Below are 19,527 nucleotides of genomic sequence, written 5' to 3' on the forward strand. Positions count from 1 at the left end.
GGCCCAGTTCAAAAATTGTCCTCTTCCCTGCCCGGGTAAGCACACCAGTCAGCCTAGGACGGCCAGATCTTTCCTAGGGGCCGCGGGAGAGGCAGCAGATAATAAATAGTAGGATAGGTAACAGATAGTAAAGTGAGCAAAGATAGATCCGAGGGGGGGGGGCGTCTGGGGCGGCAGCAAACACAACCATTCAGTCCGCAGTTTCAATGCAGCTTCCGACAGCCCCCTTCTTTAAGATGAAAAACTAAGTTAAAAATTAACCCCTCACAGCTCACTAGTCACCAGGGCTCACAGTCACAGGCACAGTCACTCGGCTCCAGCAAAGTCAACAGGCTGGCCAGAAAAGGAGGATGTAAAGATGTAAATGCTGTGAGTCAGCTGTTTGGCGCCACCATCTTTCCCTCCACGCTTTCCTCCACGCTTTCCTTCCAACTCCAGCAGCTGCTGTTCTGCTGCTCAGGGGCGACTGATAGGACCAGGGGCCAGCAGATAAATGGCCAGGGGGCTCACCAGGCAGCACCAGGGGCTTCCAGGAATCCAAGGTGGTAAGGTGGTAAGGGGAGACGCCAAACGTCCGCGCGCCGCTATCGCCGCCGCACACCGCCGTCGCCGCCGTCCTCACGCAGCTGGACAACCCGGGCTGCCACTGTGGGGAAACGTTAAGCCTCCGGATTTCTTCGGGTCCTTTGGGTTCCGCAGATCGCAGGCTCTCCCAGGGACTCTTTCCAAAAATTTTGCGGTCCGTTTGGAGGCTTCCCGGTGCTTTTTCGCCAAGTTTGCATGGAGCGAAAAAACCCGGTCGCCATTCCAAACCCGCACATGCGCAGTCGCTCCAGGCTGCCATCTTGTTTTTCACTTCTGTGCATGTGCAGAACAATTTAAATTGCACTGTGCATGCGCACCCATGAGCAAATTAACTTACTGCCGGAACCTACCCCTGGGTGGTACATATCATCTGATTCCAGAGATCTTGCTAAGTTTCCCCCTTTCTTAAAACTTTGAGCTGCACCTCAAATAAAACCACAAAATGAAAAAAAAAACCGATCTTTTGGGGCAATTCATCATCACAGCTGAATGACGTATTAAGTCTCCTTCTTATTGTGCAGGTTTACACCACAAGAAGAGGAAAAAAAGAAAAAGGAGGAAAAGAAAAAAGCTGATCAAAAGAAAGAACAAAGGGAGAAGGATAAAAAGGAGCAAGAACTCAGAAAGAAATTCAAGGTAAAACTTCTTTCAAGAAGATCATGCAAAGAACTGGAGAATATACATATATGTGTGCGTGTGTTTTCGTAGATTTTCATGGTTGTAAGTATGCTGATCTTGTTGTATTCAGGTATTTTCCCATGTAAGATTGAGATTGTCTTGGCAACGTTTCAGCAAGGTCTCACTTGTCATCCTCAGGCTGGTGTGGTGCGTGAGACCTCACCGAAACATTGCCAAGACAATCTCAATCTTACATGGAAAAAGACCCGAATACAACAAGACCAGCAGATAGAGAGATAGGTAGGTAGGTAGGTAGGTAGGTAGGTAGGTAGGTAGGTAGGTAGGTAGAGAGAGAGAGAGAGAGAGAGAGAGAGAGAGAGAGAGAGAGAGAGAGAGAGAGAGAGAGATACAGATACAGATACAGATACAGATACAGATACAGATACAGATACAGATACAGATAGATACAGATACAGATACAGATATAGATAGACACACACACACACATACACATAGTTACATTCACATCAGTGGTGGGTTCCAGATACACTGCAATGGGGCCGGGCGTCCACCACATGCATGCACGCAGCACTCACACAGTGCGCACATGTTTACTTACCACCCGCAATGTTCCGCAACGCTCCAGCTACTCAGTTGAACATTGCGCAGGTGCCGTATGCTCCATGCATGCACGTGCACGTAAGCCCTGATTGGCTCAAATACAGGTAAGGAGGGCGGGTGGGCCCTCTGAAGCAGTGTACTGGAATGGTACCTGGTCCTCCCAGCAGGCACCGGTATGCCCGTACCGGGGTGTACCAGTCGTATCCCACCACTGATTCACAAACATACATATACATATACATATAGACAGACAAACAAACAGACAGACAGATAGATCAATGGAATAGCTTACTACCAGGAGTTGTGGATGCTCCATCACTGGAGCTTTTCAAAAATAGATTGGACAACCATTGGACTGGGATGGTATAATGTTTCCTGCCTTGGGCAGGAGGTTGTATTAGAAGACCCTCCCCCCCCCAAGAACTCTTCCAGCCTATAATTCTATGTTCTATGTTTTTAAAGTTGTTAAAATTGTCACTTGGTATTTTTACTTAACAGCAAAAGTTAATATTTTAATGCCTGCTTAATCAAGTGAGTTAACCAAATTCATAGCAATAGCATTTAGATTTATATACCGCTCCATGGTGTTTTGCATCACTCCCTGAGCAGTTTACAAGGTCAGCATATTGTCCCCCAAAATCTGAGTTCTCATTTTACCAACCTCGAAAGGATGGAAGGCTGAGTCGACCTTGAGCTGGTCAGGATTGAACTCCAGACGGTGGGTAGAGTTAGTCTTCAATACTGTATTCTAATCACTGTGCCCCCAGGGCTCAGCAAATATTGATAGAGCAATATTTTAAACCCTAAACAATCAAAAGATGCAAGCAGCTAATAGAGAATGTCTGGAATTTTGAGATCACATTGTGTGTTTTCATAAAATGGCTGTCTTCTGGTAAAGTTCCCATGGTAGATGGATTCAGTCACAAAATTATTCTAATTACTATAAGATCAAGCCTTCCAAGATGCTCTCTATTAACTCCATTTACATTTGCTCCTTTTCCACATAAAAGCACTAGGCTCCAACCCCAGCTATTTTTATGTTCTGAAAATATTTCTGGAACATATGTGGCAGCCAAAGGAAAACTTATGGAAATGAAGATGACTTTTTAGCATGTTGGTTCTTCATTTATGGAGTTATTTCAATTAAAAGAGGTTAAAGAACCTGGTGGTGAGCATGGAATATTTTGTACCACGGGTAACTGATGGCCTTATCCAAATTATCTAGCAGAAATTGCCATTGCATTTGTTCTTTTGATTTTTGATTCCATCAAGTCATTCCCGGACATTAATCAGTAAGTTAATTAACTAATCAAATTTAACTAGTTTAATTTAAGTAACTTAAATAGTTAAGTTCAACTTAACTAGCACCGTTTCTTCATTATTTGCACCCTTGAAAAATAACAAAGTCAGCTCATTCAATTAAAAAAAGGTAGATAATAGTCATGGCCCACTGAATCAAATGCTGGATCCTTTTGTCTTTATTATTCTACTGGAGAGAAAAAAAATCAGCATGGCCATAGGAATACTTGACACTGTATGGTCACAGTCATTCTAGGAAGTGCTCCAAATCAACCTCTGAACAGAACCTTATACTTCTGTAAGCATGTCAGGGATTTTTGCTGAAAAAAACCCAATATCCTTGTCATTTCGTGCATTTTCAAAAGTGAACTGAGTGTTCCTTCACCCCATTTATGCACCCCATTCCAAGGAAGGAGGGAAGAACACTATGGAGATTTTGTTCCCACTTGAATTTCCCCGTCAGCTGGTTAGAAACAACAACAACAACTCTTGGTTCAGAAGACACAGCCAAGTGAGGTTATCAAAGCAGAACTTTTAAGCTTCTTTTTGCAGCTTTACTACAGGAATGGGAGCGGGCATAAAGCCTATTGGATGGAGAGGTCTCATTCTCAAGACACAAACCTTTTAATATTATTTATTTTATTATTTACCGTACTTTCCCCCTCCCCCCTAAAATAGCGTGGAAATGTTGGTGGATCTTATACACCAAATACAGCCATTTTTGGTTCCCAAAGCCCCGCCCCCACATCCCATTTTTGTGAAAAATGGGTGAAAAATGGGACATTTTTTATAAAAACGGGGGCATTTTGGCCAGCCTTGCAGGCTTCAGCAGGGCTGGGGGAAGGGAAAAATGCCCCTGTTTGGTGAAAAATGTGTGAAAAACAGGCCATTTTTCAAAACGGGGGTGTTTTTGCCTTCCTCCAACCCCCAGGAGCATTCTGCAGAATTCAGCAGGGCTGAGGAAAGGGAAAAATATCCCATTTTGGTGAAAAACGGGGGCGCTTTTGCCTTACCCCAGCCCTGCTGAAGCCTGCAGAGTTTTTCTGGGGGCAGGGGAGGACAAAAACATTTTTCTTACTTACCTCTTCGAAATTCTGGTGCGTCTTATACACCGATGAGTCTTATAGTCCAAAAAATATGGTATTTATTTATTTAGTTTGTCACTCATGTACACGATAAGATTAGGAATGGGGTGAGGTCAACAGTAGACAGTTTAAGGTTAAAGTTAGCTACGATTTGGTTTTCCCTTTCTCTCAATCTTCCTAAGTATTAAAACCTAACTATGTATCTTCATCTTTTATGTAGCTTGAAGGCCCCATTGAAGTTATTCACCAGGCACGAGCTTCCACAGACTGTAAAGGAGGAAAGTATGATCTATCATTCAAACAAGGAGATCTAATTGAAATACTTCGCGTCACAGACAATCCAGAAGGAAAATGGTTAGGAAGATTAAAAGGCTCATGTAGGTATACTGTAGAAGTTAAGAAAATTCATGCCATCATAGTCATTAAAGAACCTGAATTTTCCCAAGAATATAGTTCTTGTATCTCTGCATTTGCTTCTGGGTGGTGTACAATAAAACCAACAATTGAAACATTATAAAACCATTTTAAAAATGTAAATACTTAAACATAAATAAGAACAAGATCAAAATCAAAATCAGAATGTTATACATGGGGAACCAAGCAGATGTGGGTTTCTGCCAGTTTGGCCCGGATCAGGAAAACTGGTAGTGGCAGTGGCAGGAGGCTCCACCCACTTGTCTGGATGCTTCTGCTCATGTGCGCACACGAGTGAACCGGTAGTAAAATAAATTGAAACCCACCACTAGAGCCAAGGGACAGGACTTTGAGGGCCTTCCAGAAGGCCATAAGGGTTGCAACCAACCTCACCTCAGGGGGAAGTTTCAAAGAATGAATGCCATGACAGAAACAGTTCATCTTCTGGGTTCCCTCCTTAACTGTGAGGACCCAAAACATACCTCTTTGCTGTTCTCTCCTGCCATATTATTGCTGTTCTTGCTCACTCCACTTCTAGAATTGTGATAAATTCTAATAGCAATAGCACTTAGACTTATATACAGCATCACAGTGCTTCACAGCCATCTCTAAATAATTTACAGAGTCAGCCTATTGCCCCCGACAATCTGGTTCCTCATTTTACCGACCTTTACTGAAAGATGGAAAGCTGAGTCAACCTTGAGCCTAGTGAGATTCAAATTGCCAAATTGCAGGCAGCCAGCAGGCAGCAGAAGTAGCCTGCAGTACTGCACTCTAACCACTGCGCCACTGCTGCTCTTGGTGATATGATTATAAACATTTGAGTTTTGTTGGTGATGAATGATATTGATAGCTTCATTCATCCATCTTAGACATGGACTCTAACCATTCAGACAGAACAAATGCATACACTGGCTCACAAGTGGTTACTCCCAAATCCCTCCCTTTCTCTTCAAGAAGGAAATGGTTTGTCCTTCTAAAGCAGGGTGAAACATCTACCCTTCACCTCAGATTTAAGCTAGAATTTGCACAAATCACATATTGGTAAAAGACACAGTTTCAGCAGTTCTTTATACTTTAGAGAAATAGGAAGATGCTACCCTAGAACTGTATTCTTTATTTACTATATGAACGATCATGTTTATATCTACTCTGATGTTTATTATATTTATACAAATCATAGCTATTATGTGTTGGATGCTTCTTGAGATCTCAGATGAGCTGAACCATCATAGCCTACAATCTTCCCAAAATCTTTTTATGGGAGATTCTGTTATGGTGTTCTTAGAAATATTAATAACTTTATATTTTTTAACTTCCTCTACAATGTGAGCACCAATTTTTGCTTTTTTTCATAATAAAGTATTGTCAAAAGCTCAAAGGAGAGATTCCTTTGTCTTATATTCCTTGTACTACAGTTGTAGATGGACATGCTACAGAATTAATTTTATTTTTATCAGCTTTTCTTTCAAGCCAGTATAATGCATATATTGTGGATTATCTTCCTATCTCACATGCTGGGTTTAAGAGGGGCTGTTAGGCTAACATTTGGTATTCATAACATTGTACCTGGACTGTCTGCCTTCAGACTACAGATGAGAGGTTACATAATGGAAAAAATATTATGTACAATATTTATAGAAAATTAATATAAGAAGGAGAAAGATCCTAATTTAGTTTTTCCTGCGATATGCTTGATTTCCATGTAGTGTGTCTTATTTATTTCTCTATGGGGAAAACATAAACCAGAGAATCCTAGTACTGTCCAAAATCAGATTTATAATCTCATTGAGAGTAATCTGCAAAACAGAGCAATTCTTTTTCTCATTCGGGTAAGGCATATTCTGCATCTGTTGAATTAGTAGGATATTTCGCTACCTCTTTGTTCTATACCGCAATATATTTTGCTTGATGATTTTTCAGTTGTATTTTTTTTATACCGAAGCAACCATATCACCAAATGATATTTGTTTTAGATGGCTACATCAAAACTACCATGGTGGCAATTGACTACGATACATTAAAAAAGAGGCCACGGCCTCCCGTGCATGTTCAGGCAAAGCAACCAGACAGTGATCAAGAAGTGTACGATGATGTTGGAGACCAGGACAGTATCAGCAGGTATGTCACAGATTTTTGAACAAAGTGATGAGCACCATGTCTAACCCTTAAATACTATCACCAATTCTGTGTAGTCAATCCTCTTGTGCTGATTCATCCCCCCACATCTTTAGACACTTCCCAACCTGTTTTTTTTTCCCTAGAGGACTATAACAACTGTACAGTACTGTTGCCATTAAAATTTGCTTTAAAATTCATATTTTAATTCCAAATGGCATTAATTGGAAGCTGACATGTAACACTGCTGTAAAGCTGACATGTAACATTGCTGTAAAGCAAGTTTTGTCCTTTGAATCTGGATTGTTGCACAGCCTTAGTTTACTTTAAGGCAGTGGTTCTCAACCTGTGGGTGGGGACACCTTTGGGGGTCGAACGACCCTTTCACAGGGGTTGCCTAAGACCATCGGAAAACACATATTTTCAAACAAACATGGAAAACATAAAATAATTTTATGGTTGGGGGTCACCACAACATGAGGAACTATATTAAAGGGTCGCAGCATTAGGAAAGTTGAGACCCACTGCTTTAAGGAAACATGTTATATCTGACCCAGTCATTAAAACAGACATTGGCTAAGTTTGCATAGCACATTGGCTAGAATGTAACCAACTTTGTGCCAATTAATCTGTAGAATAAAACCATGGGTCAGTTAAACATCTGTAAGTATGTTGCACAAACAAAGCTATTCTGTATGGAACAGAAGGGACGCATTGGCATAGTGGCTAAGATGCTGAACTTGCCGATCAGAAAGGTCGGCAGTTCAGTGATTTGAATCTCTAGCCCTGCATAACAGAGTGAGCTCCCGTTAACTTGTCCCAGCTTCTGGCAATCTAGTAGTTCGAAAGCATGTAAAATTGCAAGAGGAAAAATAGGGACCACTTTGGTGGGAAAGTAACAGCATTCCATGTGCCTTCAGTGTTTAGTCCTGTCACCCACATGACCACAGAAACGTCTTCGGGCAGTGCTGGCTCTTTGGCTTTGGAACGGAGATGAGCACCGCCCCCTAGAGTCAGGAATGACTAGCACATATGTGCGAGGGGAACTTTTTACCTTTACCTATAGAACACAGCACCCTTATATCAACCTGTGACAGGTTCTTGAAATTCCTAAGATCACTATTGGCCCAGAAAATATTGTCATTTTTCTCAAGAAACAGTTATAGAGATTAGCGACAATATGAAAAGAATTTATAAGAGTGATCAACCCTTAACGTGACTTTGCATGTATGTGAAAATGTATCTGGTTTTCTTGGCATTCAACATTTTGTTTTTCTTTGTTCATTTTATGGGTAAAATGGAAGTCAGAGTACCATGGGAGGTGAGTTCCCTTTTTTATTAAAGTCTTAAAATAATAATTACCCATATTTTTGGAGTATAAGATGCACCTTTTTCCCTCAAAAAAGAAGCTGAAAATCTGGGTGCGTCTTATACACTGAATACAGCATTTTTGCCTCCTGAAACCTCGCCCCTTCACCAAAATCGCCATGCATAGCTTGTAGGAGTTTTTCAGAGAGCTCCCAGGGGCTGGGAGGGTGGAAATGAGCAAAACCTGGGCCGTTTTTTGCTCAATTTTGCCCCTCCCCAAGCCCTTAGGAGCACTCTATAAGTTTCCTAATGCTCTTTTTTTTTTGACAAAAATGGGCTCTTTTTTACAAAAAAATGGGCCATTTTTTGCTCGCTTTTGGCCCCTCCCCTGGAACACTCTACAAGCCTCCTAAGGGCTATACATGCCCTTTGGGGGGGGGGAACGGGCCTGTTTTTGGGAGGTTTGCAGAGTGCAAAAAACTTTTTTTTTATTTGCCTCTTCAAAACCTTGGTGCGTCTTATACTCTGGTGCGTCTTATACTCCAGTGTGTCTTATACTCTGAAAAATATGGTATCTCCAGCATTGCATTGTTCTTTTGTGATACTGTTTTTAACAATGGAAACTAGAACTAATCCATGTGATGCATAATCTGTATTTCCAATAATGCCTTTGGGCCCCCACATAGATCCTAGAGCAGTGTTTCTCAACCTTGGCCACTTGACATCTTCAAGTGGCCAAGGTTGAGAAACACTGTCCTAGAGGCATTCTTGGAAAATAAAATGGTGGATAGTTATTGTGCAAGGCTTTGTTTATCTTTAGGTATATGAGGCAATTGTGATTGACCAAACAACTATTATTGTCCTCAAAAGGTTGGCAACCCTTCAGTTTTAGTTTGTTTGTCAGTATTCCAGTATGACTAAGCTGTGATTTCTACATGTTAGGCAAATCAATGATTTGCTTAATAATGACTGACAGAATTAACTCCAAATGTCTGAATTCACACAAGATTCTCAACTATAAACAATGGATTACTAAACGAGTAGTTTAGAATGGGAGCAGCTCCATCTTAAGAAAGTAATCTCAAAATAAGATGATGCCATAACAACATTTCAGTAGTTTGATTTCACAGTAAAATGATGAGTCAAGTTTATAACAATTGTAAAATGCCCTGTTTATACAAGAAAAAAAGATCAACCAGTTCATATATTAATGCTCCCTTTACTAAAATGTTTAGCAAATCAAAACTTCTTTCTCTGACTTCCTCTCACTGAACACCAACCAGTCAGAAAAGGTTGCCCTGTGCTAAATGTTCAAAGTAAATACCTTTATTCTTTAAACAATGAGTATAAAATAAAGCCTCTACTATAATCGTCATGTTTGTTTTAAAACTAAATAAACGTTAACTTTTTTAACAATACCTGCAAATGGAGAGAGCTAGTAACTACTGAATCTACAAGCTACAGTATATTACTCATGTGATCAGGTTTTTCCCAGATATTTATTTAATGTGACTTAATCTAGTATCAAATTCATCCAAGACATTCCATTGCACAGGGGAGGACGAAGGGAGTGCTAATTCTTAACAGGCAATAAGATGCCAGCTTAGATTTTATTCCTTTAAAGAAGAGCATTCTTTTCTAAGTGGGAATGATGAGATCTGTAGTCCAACATGTGTGGAAAGCCCCAGCTTAGACAAGGCTGAAAGATTTCTTCTGTGAACTAGGATATTTGTCCTTTTTAAATCTGAACTCAGTGAGATCTACTTCTGAGTAGAAATGTATTGGGTAAATAACCTTAAATGTATTCGGGTATATGTATTTATATTTTAACTGTTCTGTTGGTATTCTTTGTATTTATAAATTCTTGTTTCATAAACTCTATTACTCCCTATTTCTTCTCCTATCTCCTTAAAATAGGGTTTCCACCACCTCCATCAGATGACATTTATGACGGCGTAGAAGATGATGAGATTCCAGCAAAGTAAGTATGAATTATCCACAGAGTGTTAGTTCAAGATATAAATGTGTTAGGAAATTAACAAGTTACACACTGGGTGAATTTTGCAAGTTGTTGAAAATGAAATTATAGAAGTGTTCATTGATAAATTGGTTTCTGAACTCAGTCCTATGAATATTTCCTTCACCAAGTCCCATGGAATTAATTGACATTTCCTCCTATGTATACAGGTTTATGACTGGGCTAAAGTCATGAGTCATGGGTGATTCTCTTCTTTGTTATTATTGCTGTTGTTGTTGTCATCTTAGCCCATTTCATGCACTATAGAACAACTAATCCCAATGTACCTTCATATGGACACTCAAGAACATTACTTATGTTTTCAAATATATCTTAGTTGATCCACATATTATGTTGGGATGTATACTTTAAACATTCAAGAAAACTATATTTCATATAGCAAATTATGGTGTATAACACTAATAATGCTAATGCTTCCCATAGCAAAGATAATTAAGGTATGCTAGCCATATTATTAAACATATGTATTCAGATGTATTTGTCTGCATGCACAATAGGCACCCTTCATTAGTTTGTGGCAGGAAATATATTTGTACAGAGAGCACAAATTTGATTTACCTCTGGGGAGAACTGCCTAAAGTGTTAAACTCACCAGCTTCAAGATTGTGTGAATTTCAATGCCCAGAATTCCCCAGAGAGAACTCCGGGTGTTGAAATTCACACATCTTAAAATTGCCAAAGTTGAAAAACACTGCTCTAAATAATCTGCAAGTAGCTCCCTGAATACGTATTTCAATTATTCAATTAATTCACTAGGCCAAAGTACTTGCTAACATTTTTTTTATTCTACTATGTAATAATTGTGTGCATACTTCAAAGATCTGTGTCACAGGATGAAGAGAAAAGTGACACCTGGTCCAAGGGGCTTTTGAAGATTTTAAAGGGAAAAGATTACCAAAAGAAAAGTATGCGAGAGGCACCATCCAAAGTCAATGTGACAGAAGATGAAAATTCCTTGTAAGAGACTGCTGTGAAAAGTAACACACGCAAAGCTCACTAAAGCTAATACCACGGATTCATTGATGATTGTGCTCTACTAACCACTTCTCACAGCAGCCTAATAAGCCACAAATCAAATATGCATAAGATAACTCAAGCTATGAAACTACTACTTGACTAAAAAGCTGGGCCTTTCTGTCAGTGACTTGATAACTTTTAACTATCATGGTTGTATGATAAGAGGAGCATTTTTTCTATGAAGCAAGGAGAGATGAATAACAAAATAACAGTGTTGGGAGGAACCTTGTAGGTCAGTGATGGCTAACCTTTTCCTCCTCACGTACTGAAAGCGTGCACATGCCCACATCCATAATGCAATGAACACATGACACCTCCCCCGTGTGCATGCACATGCAACACTTCCCCACATGTCCCCCCACGCATATGCATGTGACCTCCTATACCCCATTTTGGGCCTAGCATGCCTCCCTGAAACCTCCTTGGACCAAAAATAGAATATGGGGGAGCGCTTCTCCGCCCCGCCTCTCCCTCCCCCCATGCATGCGCATGCATCTCCTGCATGCACACCAGAGACCCAAAAATCAGCTGGCCGGTGTGAAGTGCACATGCATGCATGGTGGCACTGAGCTGGGGCAACAGCTCACATAACTGCAGAGATGGCTCTGCATGCCACATGTATTCCATAGGTTCACCATCATGGTTATAGGTCATCTACTCCAACCCCCTGCTCAAGCAGGAGACCCTATACCATTTCTGACAAATGGCTGTCCAGGCTTTTCTTGAAAGCCTCCAGTGGGTGAAGCACCCACAGCTTCTGAGGGCAAGTTGTTCCATTGGTTGATTGTCAGAAAACTTTTCCTTATTTCAAGATTGAATCTCTCCTTGATCCGTTTTCATTGATATTTCCTTGTCTGGCCTTCAGGTGCTTTGGAAAATAGTTTGTCCCCTTCCCCTCTGTGACACTCCCTCAAATATTGGAATATTGCTATCATGTCACCTCTGATCTTCTCTTCACTAGACCAGCCATGCCCAGTTCTTACAACTGCTCTTCAAGTCATATAGTTTAGCCTCCACGCTTCTAATCATCTAGATGGCTTCTATTGAGAACAGATTCATGGTACCAATCTGGGTAGCAGAATTAGGAGCAGGCAGATCTGACCTACTGGAATCAAAATTATTGGCCTTGCATAGCTCTAATTCACATTAGCTGGGTTTGTCCAGGAAAACATACTGGTAGAGTGTGACTCCTAGTGGAACAATGACAGTGTGGATTTCACAGGATTCCACAGATAAATAGGAAGCATTCAACAGCATGCTCCTCCTTTTAATTATATTGCTTTAATAGCAACAGTGACAATAATATATTGCATTTATGTAATACTTTGGAATTGTTTAAAATCCTTTGACATATTTCAGGCCAAGGTATTTATTTGAGTGGTATAATAGCTTTAGAAATAGAAGTCTATTTATAGCCAAGAAAAGTTCACGTGTGAAATAGGTAGAGGTTCTTGCTATTATAATATATATATAGATGTGTTATTTAATTTTATAAAGCAAGGATGGATATTTTATGGCGCTCTTGACATTGAACCTACCAATCTTAATCTGCAGGTTCAATGACAAAATTTCAAGATGTATGCTTTATTCTTTTATATTTAGTCACATATGATTTAAAGCTGAGATAATTCTAATTCTTCCATTTCATATATTAATTAATTAATTGTTTCTAAATTTATTTCTAGAAGAAGTCCTTTAGCAAAACCAACAGGGACGGGTAAGTCATTGGATGAAATTCTTTGACTGTGGCTGAATTGAATTAGAACTAATATATCTTGAATGCAGAAATCTGGATAACCATGAGATGGCAGCAAAGAGATCTGAAATATTGTCGCTTTTTGCTGCCATCTCATGCTTGTGGCCTTTTGCCAACTGAATATCTTCAACTTAGTATTTCTCAAACTTGGCAGCTTTAAGATATGTGAACTTTATCTCCCAGAATTCCCCAGCCAGCTATGTTTGAGAAACACTGGTTTGATTTGTATAAATGTCATAGATACTTTCTTCTATGCAAAACATATGGATTTCTTCTTCTTCCAACTGTTATCCAACTATTGGTTAGCATATTGTTTTTCGGACAGCAATAACCACTGGTTATATCATTATGCACCCTAAAGGTTACATTAATGCCAGCAGGAAGAAAAAGTCCTACTCCATCGACTTCTCTGCCATTCATCCTAGTCTCACTCAGTTTATCCTGGTTTTTTTCTTTTTTTGGAAAAGGCAGGATGGGTCACACTGCACCCAGCCTAAATCCCTGAGCTAAGCCTGTTAGCTGCATCCTCTTGCTAATACAATACTGTTGTAAGTTTTATCTCACAAAACATATTGGAATTGTGGAAAAGATGCCCTTGTTCCATAGGTGGTATTCAGCAGGTTCTGACCAGTTCTGGAGAACCGGTAGTGGAAATTTTGAGTAGTTCGGAGAACCGATAAATACCACTTCTGACTGCCCCACTTCCATCTATTCTCGAGTCCCCAGTTGATCGGGAGGGAATGGGGATTTTGTAGTAACCTTCCCCTGGAGTGTGGTGGGAATGGAGATTTTACAGTATGCTTCCCCTGCCACACCCAACAAGCCATGCCCAACAAGCCACGCCACGTCCAACAGGCCACCACACCCACGGAACCAGTAGTGGGAAAAAAAAGAATCCCACCACTGCCTTGTTCCTCCATGCTGGCCCTGAATGACTTACTTTCTAACTCAAAACCAGTTCCAGTTCAGGCAATCCCTGAGTTAAGAACATCCATCTTAAGGACAAGGCCTAGATACAAATGTACTATTGCTCAAAATGGCAGACGGTGTTCGCCTTCCTCAGACCGATGAAGTGTTAAGCCACGGAATGCTTTCACAGACTGCTAAAATTGTGTGTGCTTTAATAAACAGCCTGTGTTTAGAGCAGAGGTAGGTTGCTGCTAGTTCAGCCCGGATTGGGCAAATTGGTAGTAGCAATGGCAGGAGATTCTGCCCACCTGCCCACATGCTTCGCTCATGCACAGAATCGTCAGCGACAGTGGTGGGTTGCAGATGGTATGCCTCGGTACAGGCGTACCAGAGCCTGCCTGGACCACCGGATACAGTTCCGGTACGGTGTTCCAGAGAGCCCACCTGCCCATCTGAGCTCCTTACCTGTCTTTTAAGGCTTCCATGCTTCTGCACATGTGCATGGCGCATACAGCACCTGTGCGACGCTCCGTTGAGCAGCTGGAGCCTCACGGAGGTGGTAAGACGCATGCGCTGCGCGTGTCCATGTGGACACCGCCCGGCTCATTCGGAATCCACCACTGGACAGCAAGTGCGTAGGAGTGCAACGAAATCATCATTGTAACTGTGAAGGCCACTAAATGAGGCAGCCGCTAAATAAAACCTCTCTGTAACACTTGTAATGTGATAAGTAGTTTGAGGCCAGAGACTGTTGAAAGGGATATTTTGGGGTATCTGCAGTCGTGACAAGCATAATGCTCCTTAGGCAACAAATACTGACAAGCAGCTTTGGACCTACATACTATTTAGTGAATTATTTTGAAATGTGTTGCTGCTTTCCAGCAGTTCCTGGTTTCAGATTCCAACTCAGTGAAATTAATAACATCTAGTAACACAGTTTAACAGCAAACACAGGACACAATCCACTCCAGAAATATGTGTATACATAAGCCAGTAGTGCCCTGAAATGCATTAGCTAAGCCTTAATTAACTCAGAAGATTTCTAGACTGTTCAACACACATGTTGTTCTGTTCATTTAAGAAAGATCATGTAATAGCCTGGTTTATATTTGTCATGGCATATCATAACACACAAATTCACTGTTACAACATATTACTCAATTTACTTGGCCAGGTTTACATGGCAAATGTCATGGTAACTTTTGCCTTGCCTAAGCTTTATTTGAATGGCTAAACAATCCAGGAAACAAAAACTGGTTTATTTTTAAACTGCGAAGTTAAGTGTGAAGCAAATTTTTAAGATAATATAAAGATAACGTCTTGCTTTAAAGTATGACCTTCGTCTAAAATTGAAATCCTAATTTATTATTTTTGTCCAAATTTATCACCAAACTATATGTATAAATATAACCAATGTTAATTATCTTTTTTTCCCTACAAATCTATCTTAGATACTGGAGACAGTGATGTTTACGATGATGTTGAATCCACTGACTTCCCGCTCCCACCAAAAGAAATTAGGCAAGTTAAAATAAATTAAAAAGTTTGTTTCTTTGTATTCTTTCATACAGAGTGGGGGCTGGTTGACTTGTGTAAACTAGTAAAAATAATTTGCAGTTGCAGCTAAATATACCAATGTAATGCACTGATAGGGACGTGGTGGCTCAGTGGCTAAGACGCTGAGCTTGTTGATCGAAAGGTCGCCAGTTCAAATCCCTAGTGCTGTGTAATGGGGTGATGTCCTGTTACTTGTCCCAGCTTCTGCCAACCTAGCAGTTCGAAAGCATGTAAAAAATGCAAGTAGAAAAATAGGACCCACCTTTGGTGGGAAGGTAACAGCGTTCCATGCGCCTCAGGTGTTTAGTCATGCTGGCCACATGACCACAGAGACGTCTCTGGACAGCGCTGGCTCTTCGGCTTTGAAACAGAGATGAGCACCACCCCCTAGAGTCGGGAACGAGTAGCACATATGTGCGAGGGGAACCTTTACCTTAATGTACTGATGGCTTTTTTTCCCTTTTGTTCTAATGTATTGTTTTAGCCTCGGGAAAAATATCAAATCTTTGAACTTTGGGAGGGGCAAATCTGATGAACGTGATTCACAGAAGTTTAAGAAGATGGACAAAGAAGAGAAAGATTTTCGAAAAAAATTCAAAGTAAGTATTTGTTTGATTGTATGTAAACATAAATATGTTAAATAAACGCATAAGCAATCTTAAACATATCAAGGCAACATCTGATCATTCTATAATTTCCCAGCTTCGCAAAAGCCCTTAAATACTGACAAGGGATCCAGTTTGATGCTGATATTTCCTAACTCTGCTTTTTTCTGAGATGAACTCCAGAGAAAATTTATGTTTGTCTCTGAAAAGAAGCGTTATGCAATTGGGCAGGAACAATAGGTGGCAGTTGTGGCCAGGAAGATTTTTGTATAGTGACATTTTCTTTTTGCAGCAATAGCAACAATTCTGAATGAGGAAGCCCTGTGCAGTTATCTATGCCTTACAGTAGTTACTCTGCTTGGAATATTGTAAAGTGCTGTACAAGGAGAAGTTTATTTATTTATTTTTATTTTATTTATTAGTTTGTCAAACATGTACAGGAGAGCAGGTATAAGTATAAACAATGGACATGAACAAAGGAAATGAATACAAATAAATGAGGACAGTAGGACAGGGACGGTAGGCACGCTGGTGCGCTTATGCACGTCCCCTTTAAGCATTGTGTACTATGCGTAGGTCCGACGGGAGGCAACGCAGTTCCAGATTGCCCAAGACCAAAATTTCAAGCCTGGTGGTGTAAGGGATTCTATTGTGAGCAGAGCAGTGGAGTATTCTTCTCATGAAATACTTCTGGACTAGCTCAATCGTATTAATGTCAGATATACAGTGTGGATTCCAAGCAGACGAGCTGTATTCAAGGATTGGTCTGCCAAAGGTTTTGTCCACCCTAGTTAGCAATACAATGTTACCGGAGAAGAAGCTTAGCAAAATTAGGTTAACAACTCTTAATGCCTTTTTGGCAATGCTATTACAGTGAGCTCTGGGACTTATATCGTAAGTTACAATTGATACAAGATGCAGGGATTCAGGCTCAGGGATTAACAGGTGTACCCCCAAATAGTGACTCCACTGCTTAAGAGTTGCAATGATTGCAAATTGGCTTCTATGTATAGTTTTAGATGCTGTATGTTGCTTTTAAGGTCCTACATGGCTTCAGACAGAGTGATCTGCATAGAGTTAAGTTTGACAGATAAATATGTTTGACAAATAAAATATCTCAGGAAGTGACTTCTGTATTTATCTGCCTCTGCAATTCAAAATTAATTGGGTTGATTCCCTCCAAATCCTTTCTATATCTTCTGTTAGGCAAATCTAGCTGTTATGGCTCACATGGCAGTGAATATTACATGGGACTCATAATATTGGGTCTCATTTTCTCTCTCTTACGTTGTAATAATTTTTTGACATAGAATAACAGATTTGGAAGAGAGTCCAACCTCCTGCTTAGACAGGACACTACACCGCTTCAGACGAATGGCTATCCAACATCTTCTTAAAGACTTCCAGTGTTGGGGCATTCACAACTTCTGGAGGCAAGCTGTTCCACTGATTAATTGTTCTGTCAGGAAATTTCTGCTCAGTTCTAGGTTTCTTCTCTCCTTGATTAGTTTCCACCCATTGCTTCTTGTTCTACCCTCAGGAGCTTTGGAGAATAGTTTGACTCCCTCTTCTTTGTGGCAACCCTTGAGATATTGGAACACTGCTATCATGTCTCCCCTGGTCCTTCTTTTCATTAAACTAGACATAACCAGTTCCTGCAACCATTCCTCACATGTTTTAGTCTCCAGTCCCCTAACCATCTTTGTTGCTCTTCTTGGTATTCTTTCTAGGGTCTCCACATCTTTTTGACATTGGGGCGACCAAAACTGCATGCAGTATTCCAAGTGTCTTTTTAATTTTCTTTTTGTAATCTATTCTAATCTAGTCATCAAAATCATAAATCAGAAGTAACTTTTTACTCAAAAAGTCCATTACACGCTTCCATTTTCATTGAATTGATTAGAGTTCATTTTCTGATAGTAATAGTTAGGTTTAGTTAGACCCTTTAGAATCTTAATTCATAAAAGCGTACCAAAGAGCATTTCAAAAAGCTGCCTTGGAGAATTATTACTCTTCTTTTGTTCCCCTGGGAAAAATGTGAAAGTAGCATATTTCCCCATTGAACACACTGTTAGCAAAGCGTTTTGCAGGTCTGATAGCGAGAGGAAGTCATTCAGTAGTCTCAGAGGAGGGTTCAAGTTTTGATCCAGGGGAAATGCAAATCTCTGAAGAACATGCTATGTTGTTCGACTTGAAATTCTCTGTGAATCAAAAAATTTAAAAAGGATGCAACTTTGTAGGATGTTACTGCACTATGCGTTTCCTTGCGCTGCAGCTGCTCTTCTGAATTTTTAAAACCGAGTACACATAGGACTGGATTGCACGACTGATTAATTAAAGAAGTCCTCTGATAAATCAGACTAAAGACTAACTAGCTTAGTTTCTTTTTCCACCTTGATGCATTGCATTGGCATCCTTCAGTCTCAAAAGACTATGGTATCGTGTTCTGGAAAGAGGTGTCCTCTCCAGAGCATGAGGCCTGGGTATGGAGGATAGACTGTTACCCAAGCAGCAAATACCCCCTCTCCACGTTGCTGAAATAGTCCAATGGAATGGCAGAGTCGATACAATTGGTTCCAGCTGCGTCGCAGGAGTTACCAGAATGTGGTTGTACACAGTCATGAACTGCTTCTGGGACTCCGGCTCCAGATTTTGCCTCGAGGTTGACTCCTGAAGCCTTTTCTAGTAGTGGATATAGCCACAAGGCAGTAGAGGTTTGTAATCAGAGTTTCCCTTCTCCTAGAAGATGGTTCTGCTGCTTTATCTGCCGTTGGGGCGTAAAGCCTTCTTCCACCTTCAAAACCGTTGACCGTCTTCTCCTGTAACCCTGGAAAAGGGGGACTTATGAGGTGCTACAGCTGGACCAAGGTTTTTTAAGGAGGTGTTACTCCTCCATCACTCACCTTTTGTCCTGGCTTATGACAGGCAGAATCTGGCTTCCAAAACATTGTGCCCAGGATGGGGATGGGGGGGGGGGGTTCACCACCTTGATGAAACAAAAAAAAAAACACCTCATGGTAATGATGATTTAAAGCTGACCAGCCAATGTAAGGCTGATTAAACTGTAAAGCTGATGACATATAAGGCTGATACAATGAAGATGAATCAGCATTGGTATAGCCAATTTAAGAGTGTGACAGGGTCCACACAAGTCCTTATCACCTTAAGAGGTGTCTATATAAAGGCGACCATGAGAGGGCGTATCTCTTTTCTTCGTGTTTCTCTCTCCTTGTGTACGGTATCCATTGCTAAGTTCTCCTTGTAATGTTAAGAAGAAGATTGATTGCTTGTCAGGTATTTGCTACCACGTATATTTCTGTATACGTTGTATATAAGCCACTGTTAAATGTCTCTAAGTCTCTGTGTGCTGTGTTTTGCTCCTTGGTTGTCTCCTAATAGTAGTCATACTGCCAACACTCTGACAAAATACCTCTGAGAGGGTCATCAGAAGAATAGGAGGGCATTAGGAACTTCCCACTCATGTTCCTTAGTGACTGGTTTAGAGGCTTAAACTGCATCTCGTGCAGATGGTAAAATATTACCATCCTGACTCGTTTTAAATAACCTTATTCTCCCAGTATCTGTCTAGACCTCTTT

At 40.6% G+C, this 19,527-nt stretch overlaps 1 protein-coding gene across 4 annotated transcripts in view; it reads left to right on the plus strand.

Moving 5' to 3' along the window:
• Positions 1 to 19,527, plus strand: part of FYB1 (FYN binding protein 1) — a 96,232-nt gene that overhangs the window by 51,285 nt on the left and 25,420 nt on the right. The window contains exons 7-15 of one of the 4 annotated variants that reach the window (XM_032213711.1): positions 1,107 to 1,221; positions 4,429 to 4,585; positions 6,599 to 6,743; positions 8,039 to 8,061; positions 9,966 to 10,029; positions 10,906 to 11,043; positions 12,789 to 12,820; positions 15,220 to 15,289; positions 15,810 to 15,924. In XM_032213711.1, the coding sequence (XP_032069602.1) occupies positions 1,107 to 1,221; positions 4,429 to 4,585; positions 6,599 to 6,743; positions 8,039 to 8,061; positions 9,966 to 10,029; positions 10,906 to 11,043; positions 12,789 to 12,820; positions 15,220 to 15,289; positions 15,810 to 15,924 (859 nt within the window). The remainder of the gene's footprint in view (positions 1 to 1,106; positions 1,222 to 4,428; positions 4,586 to 6,598; positions 6,744 to 8,038; positions 8,062 to 9,965; positions 10,030 to 10,905; positions 11,044 to 12,788; positions 12,821 to 15,219; positions 15,290 to 15,809; positions 15,925 to 19,527) is intronic. The other 3 variants (XM_032213712.1, XM_032213714.1, XM_032213715.1) reach the window with 3 other exon arrangements.

This window comes from Thamnophis elegans, chromosome 3 (assembly GCF_009769535.1).
Source record: "Thamnophis elegans isolate rThaEle1 chromosome 3, rThaEle1.pri, whole genome shotgun sequence".
Taxonomy (NCBI): Eukaryota; Metazoa; Chordata; class Lepidosauria; order Squamata; family Colubridae; genus Thamnophis; species Thamnophis elegans.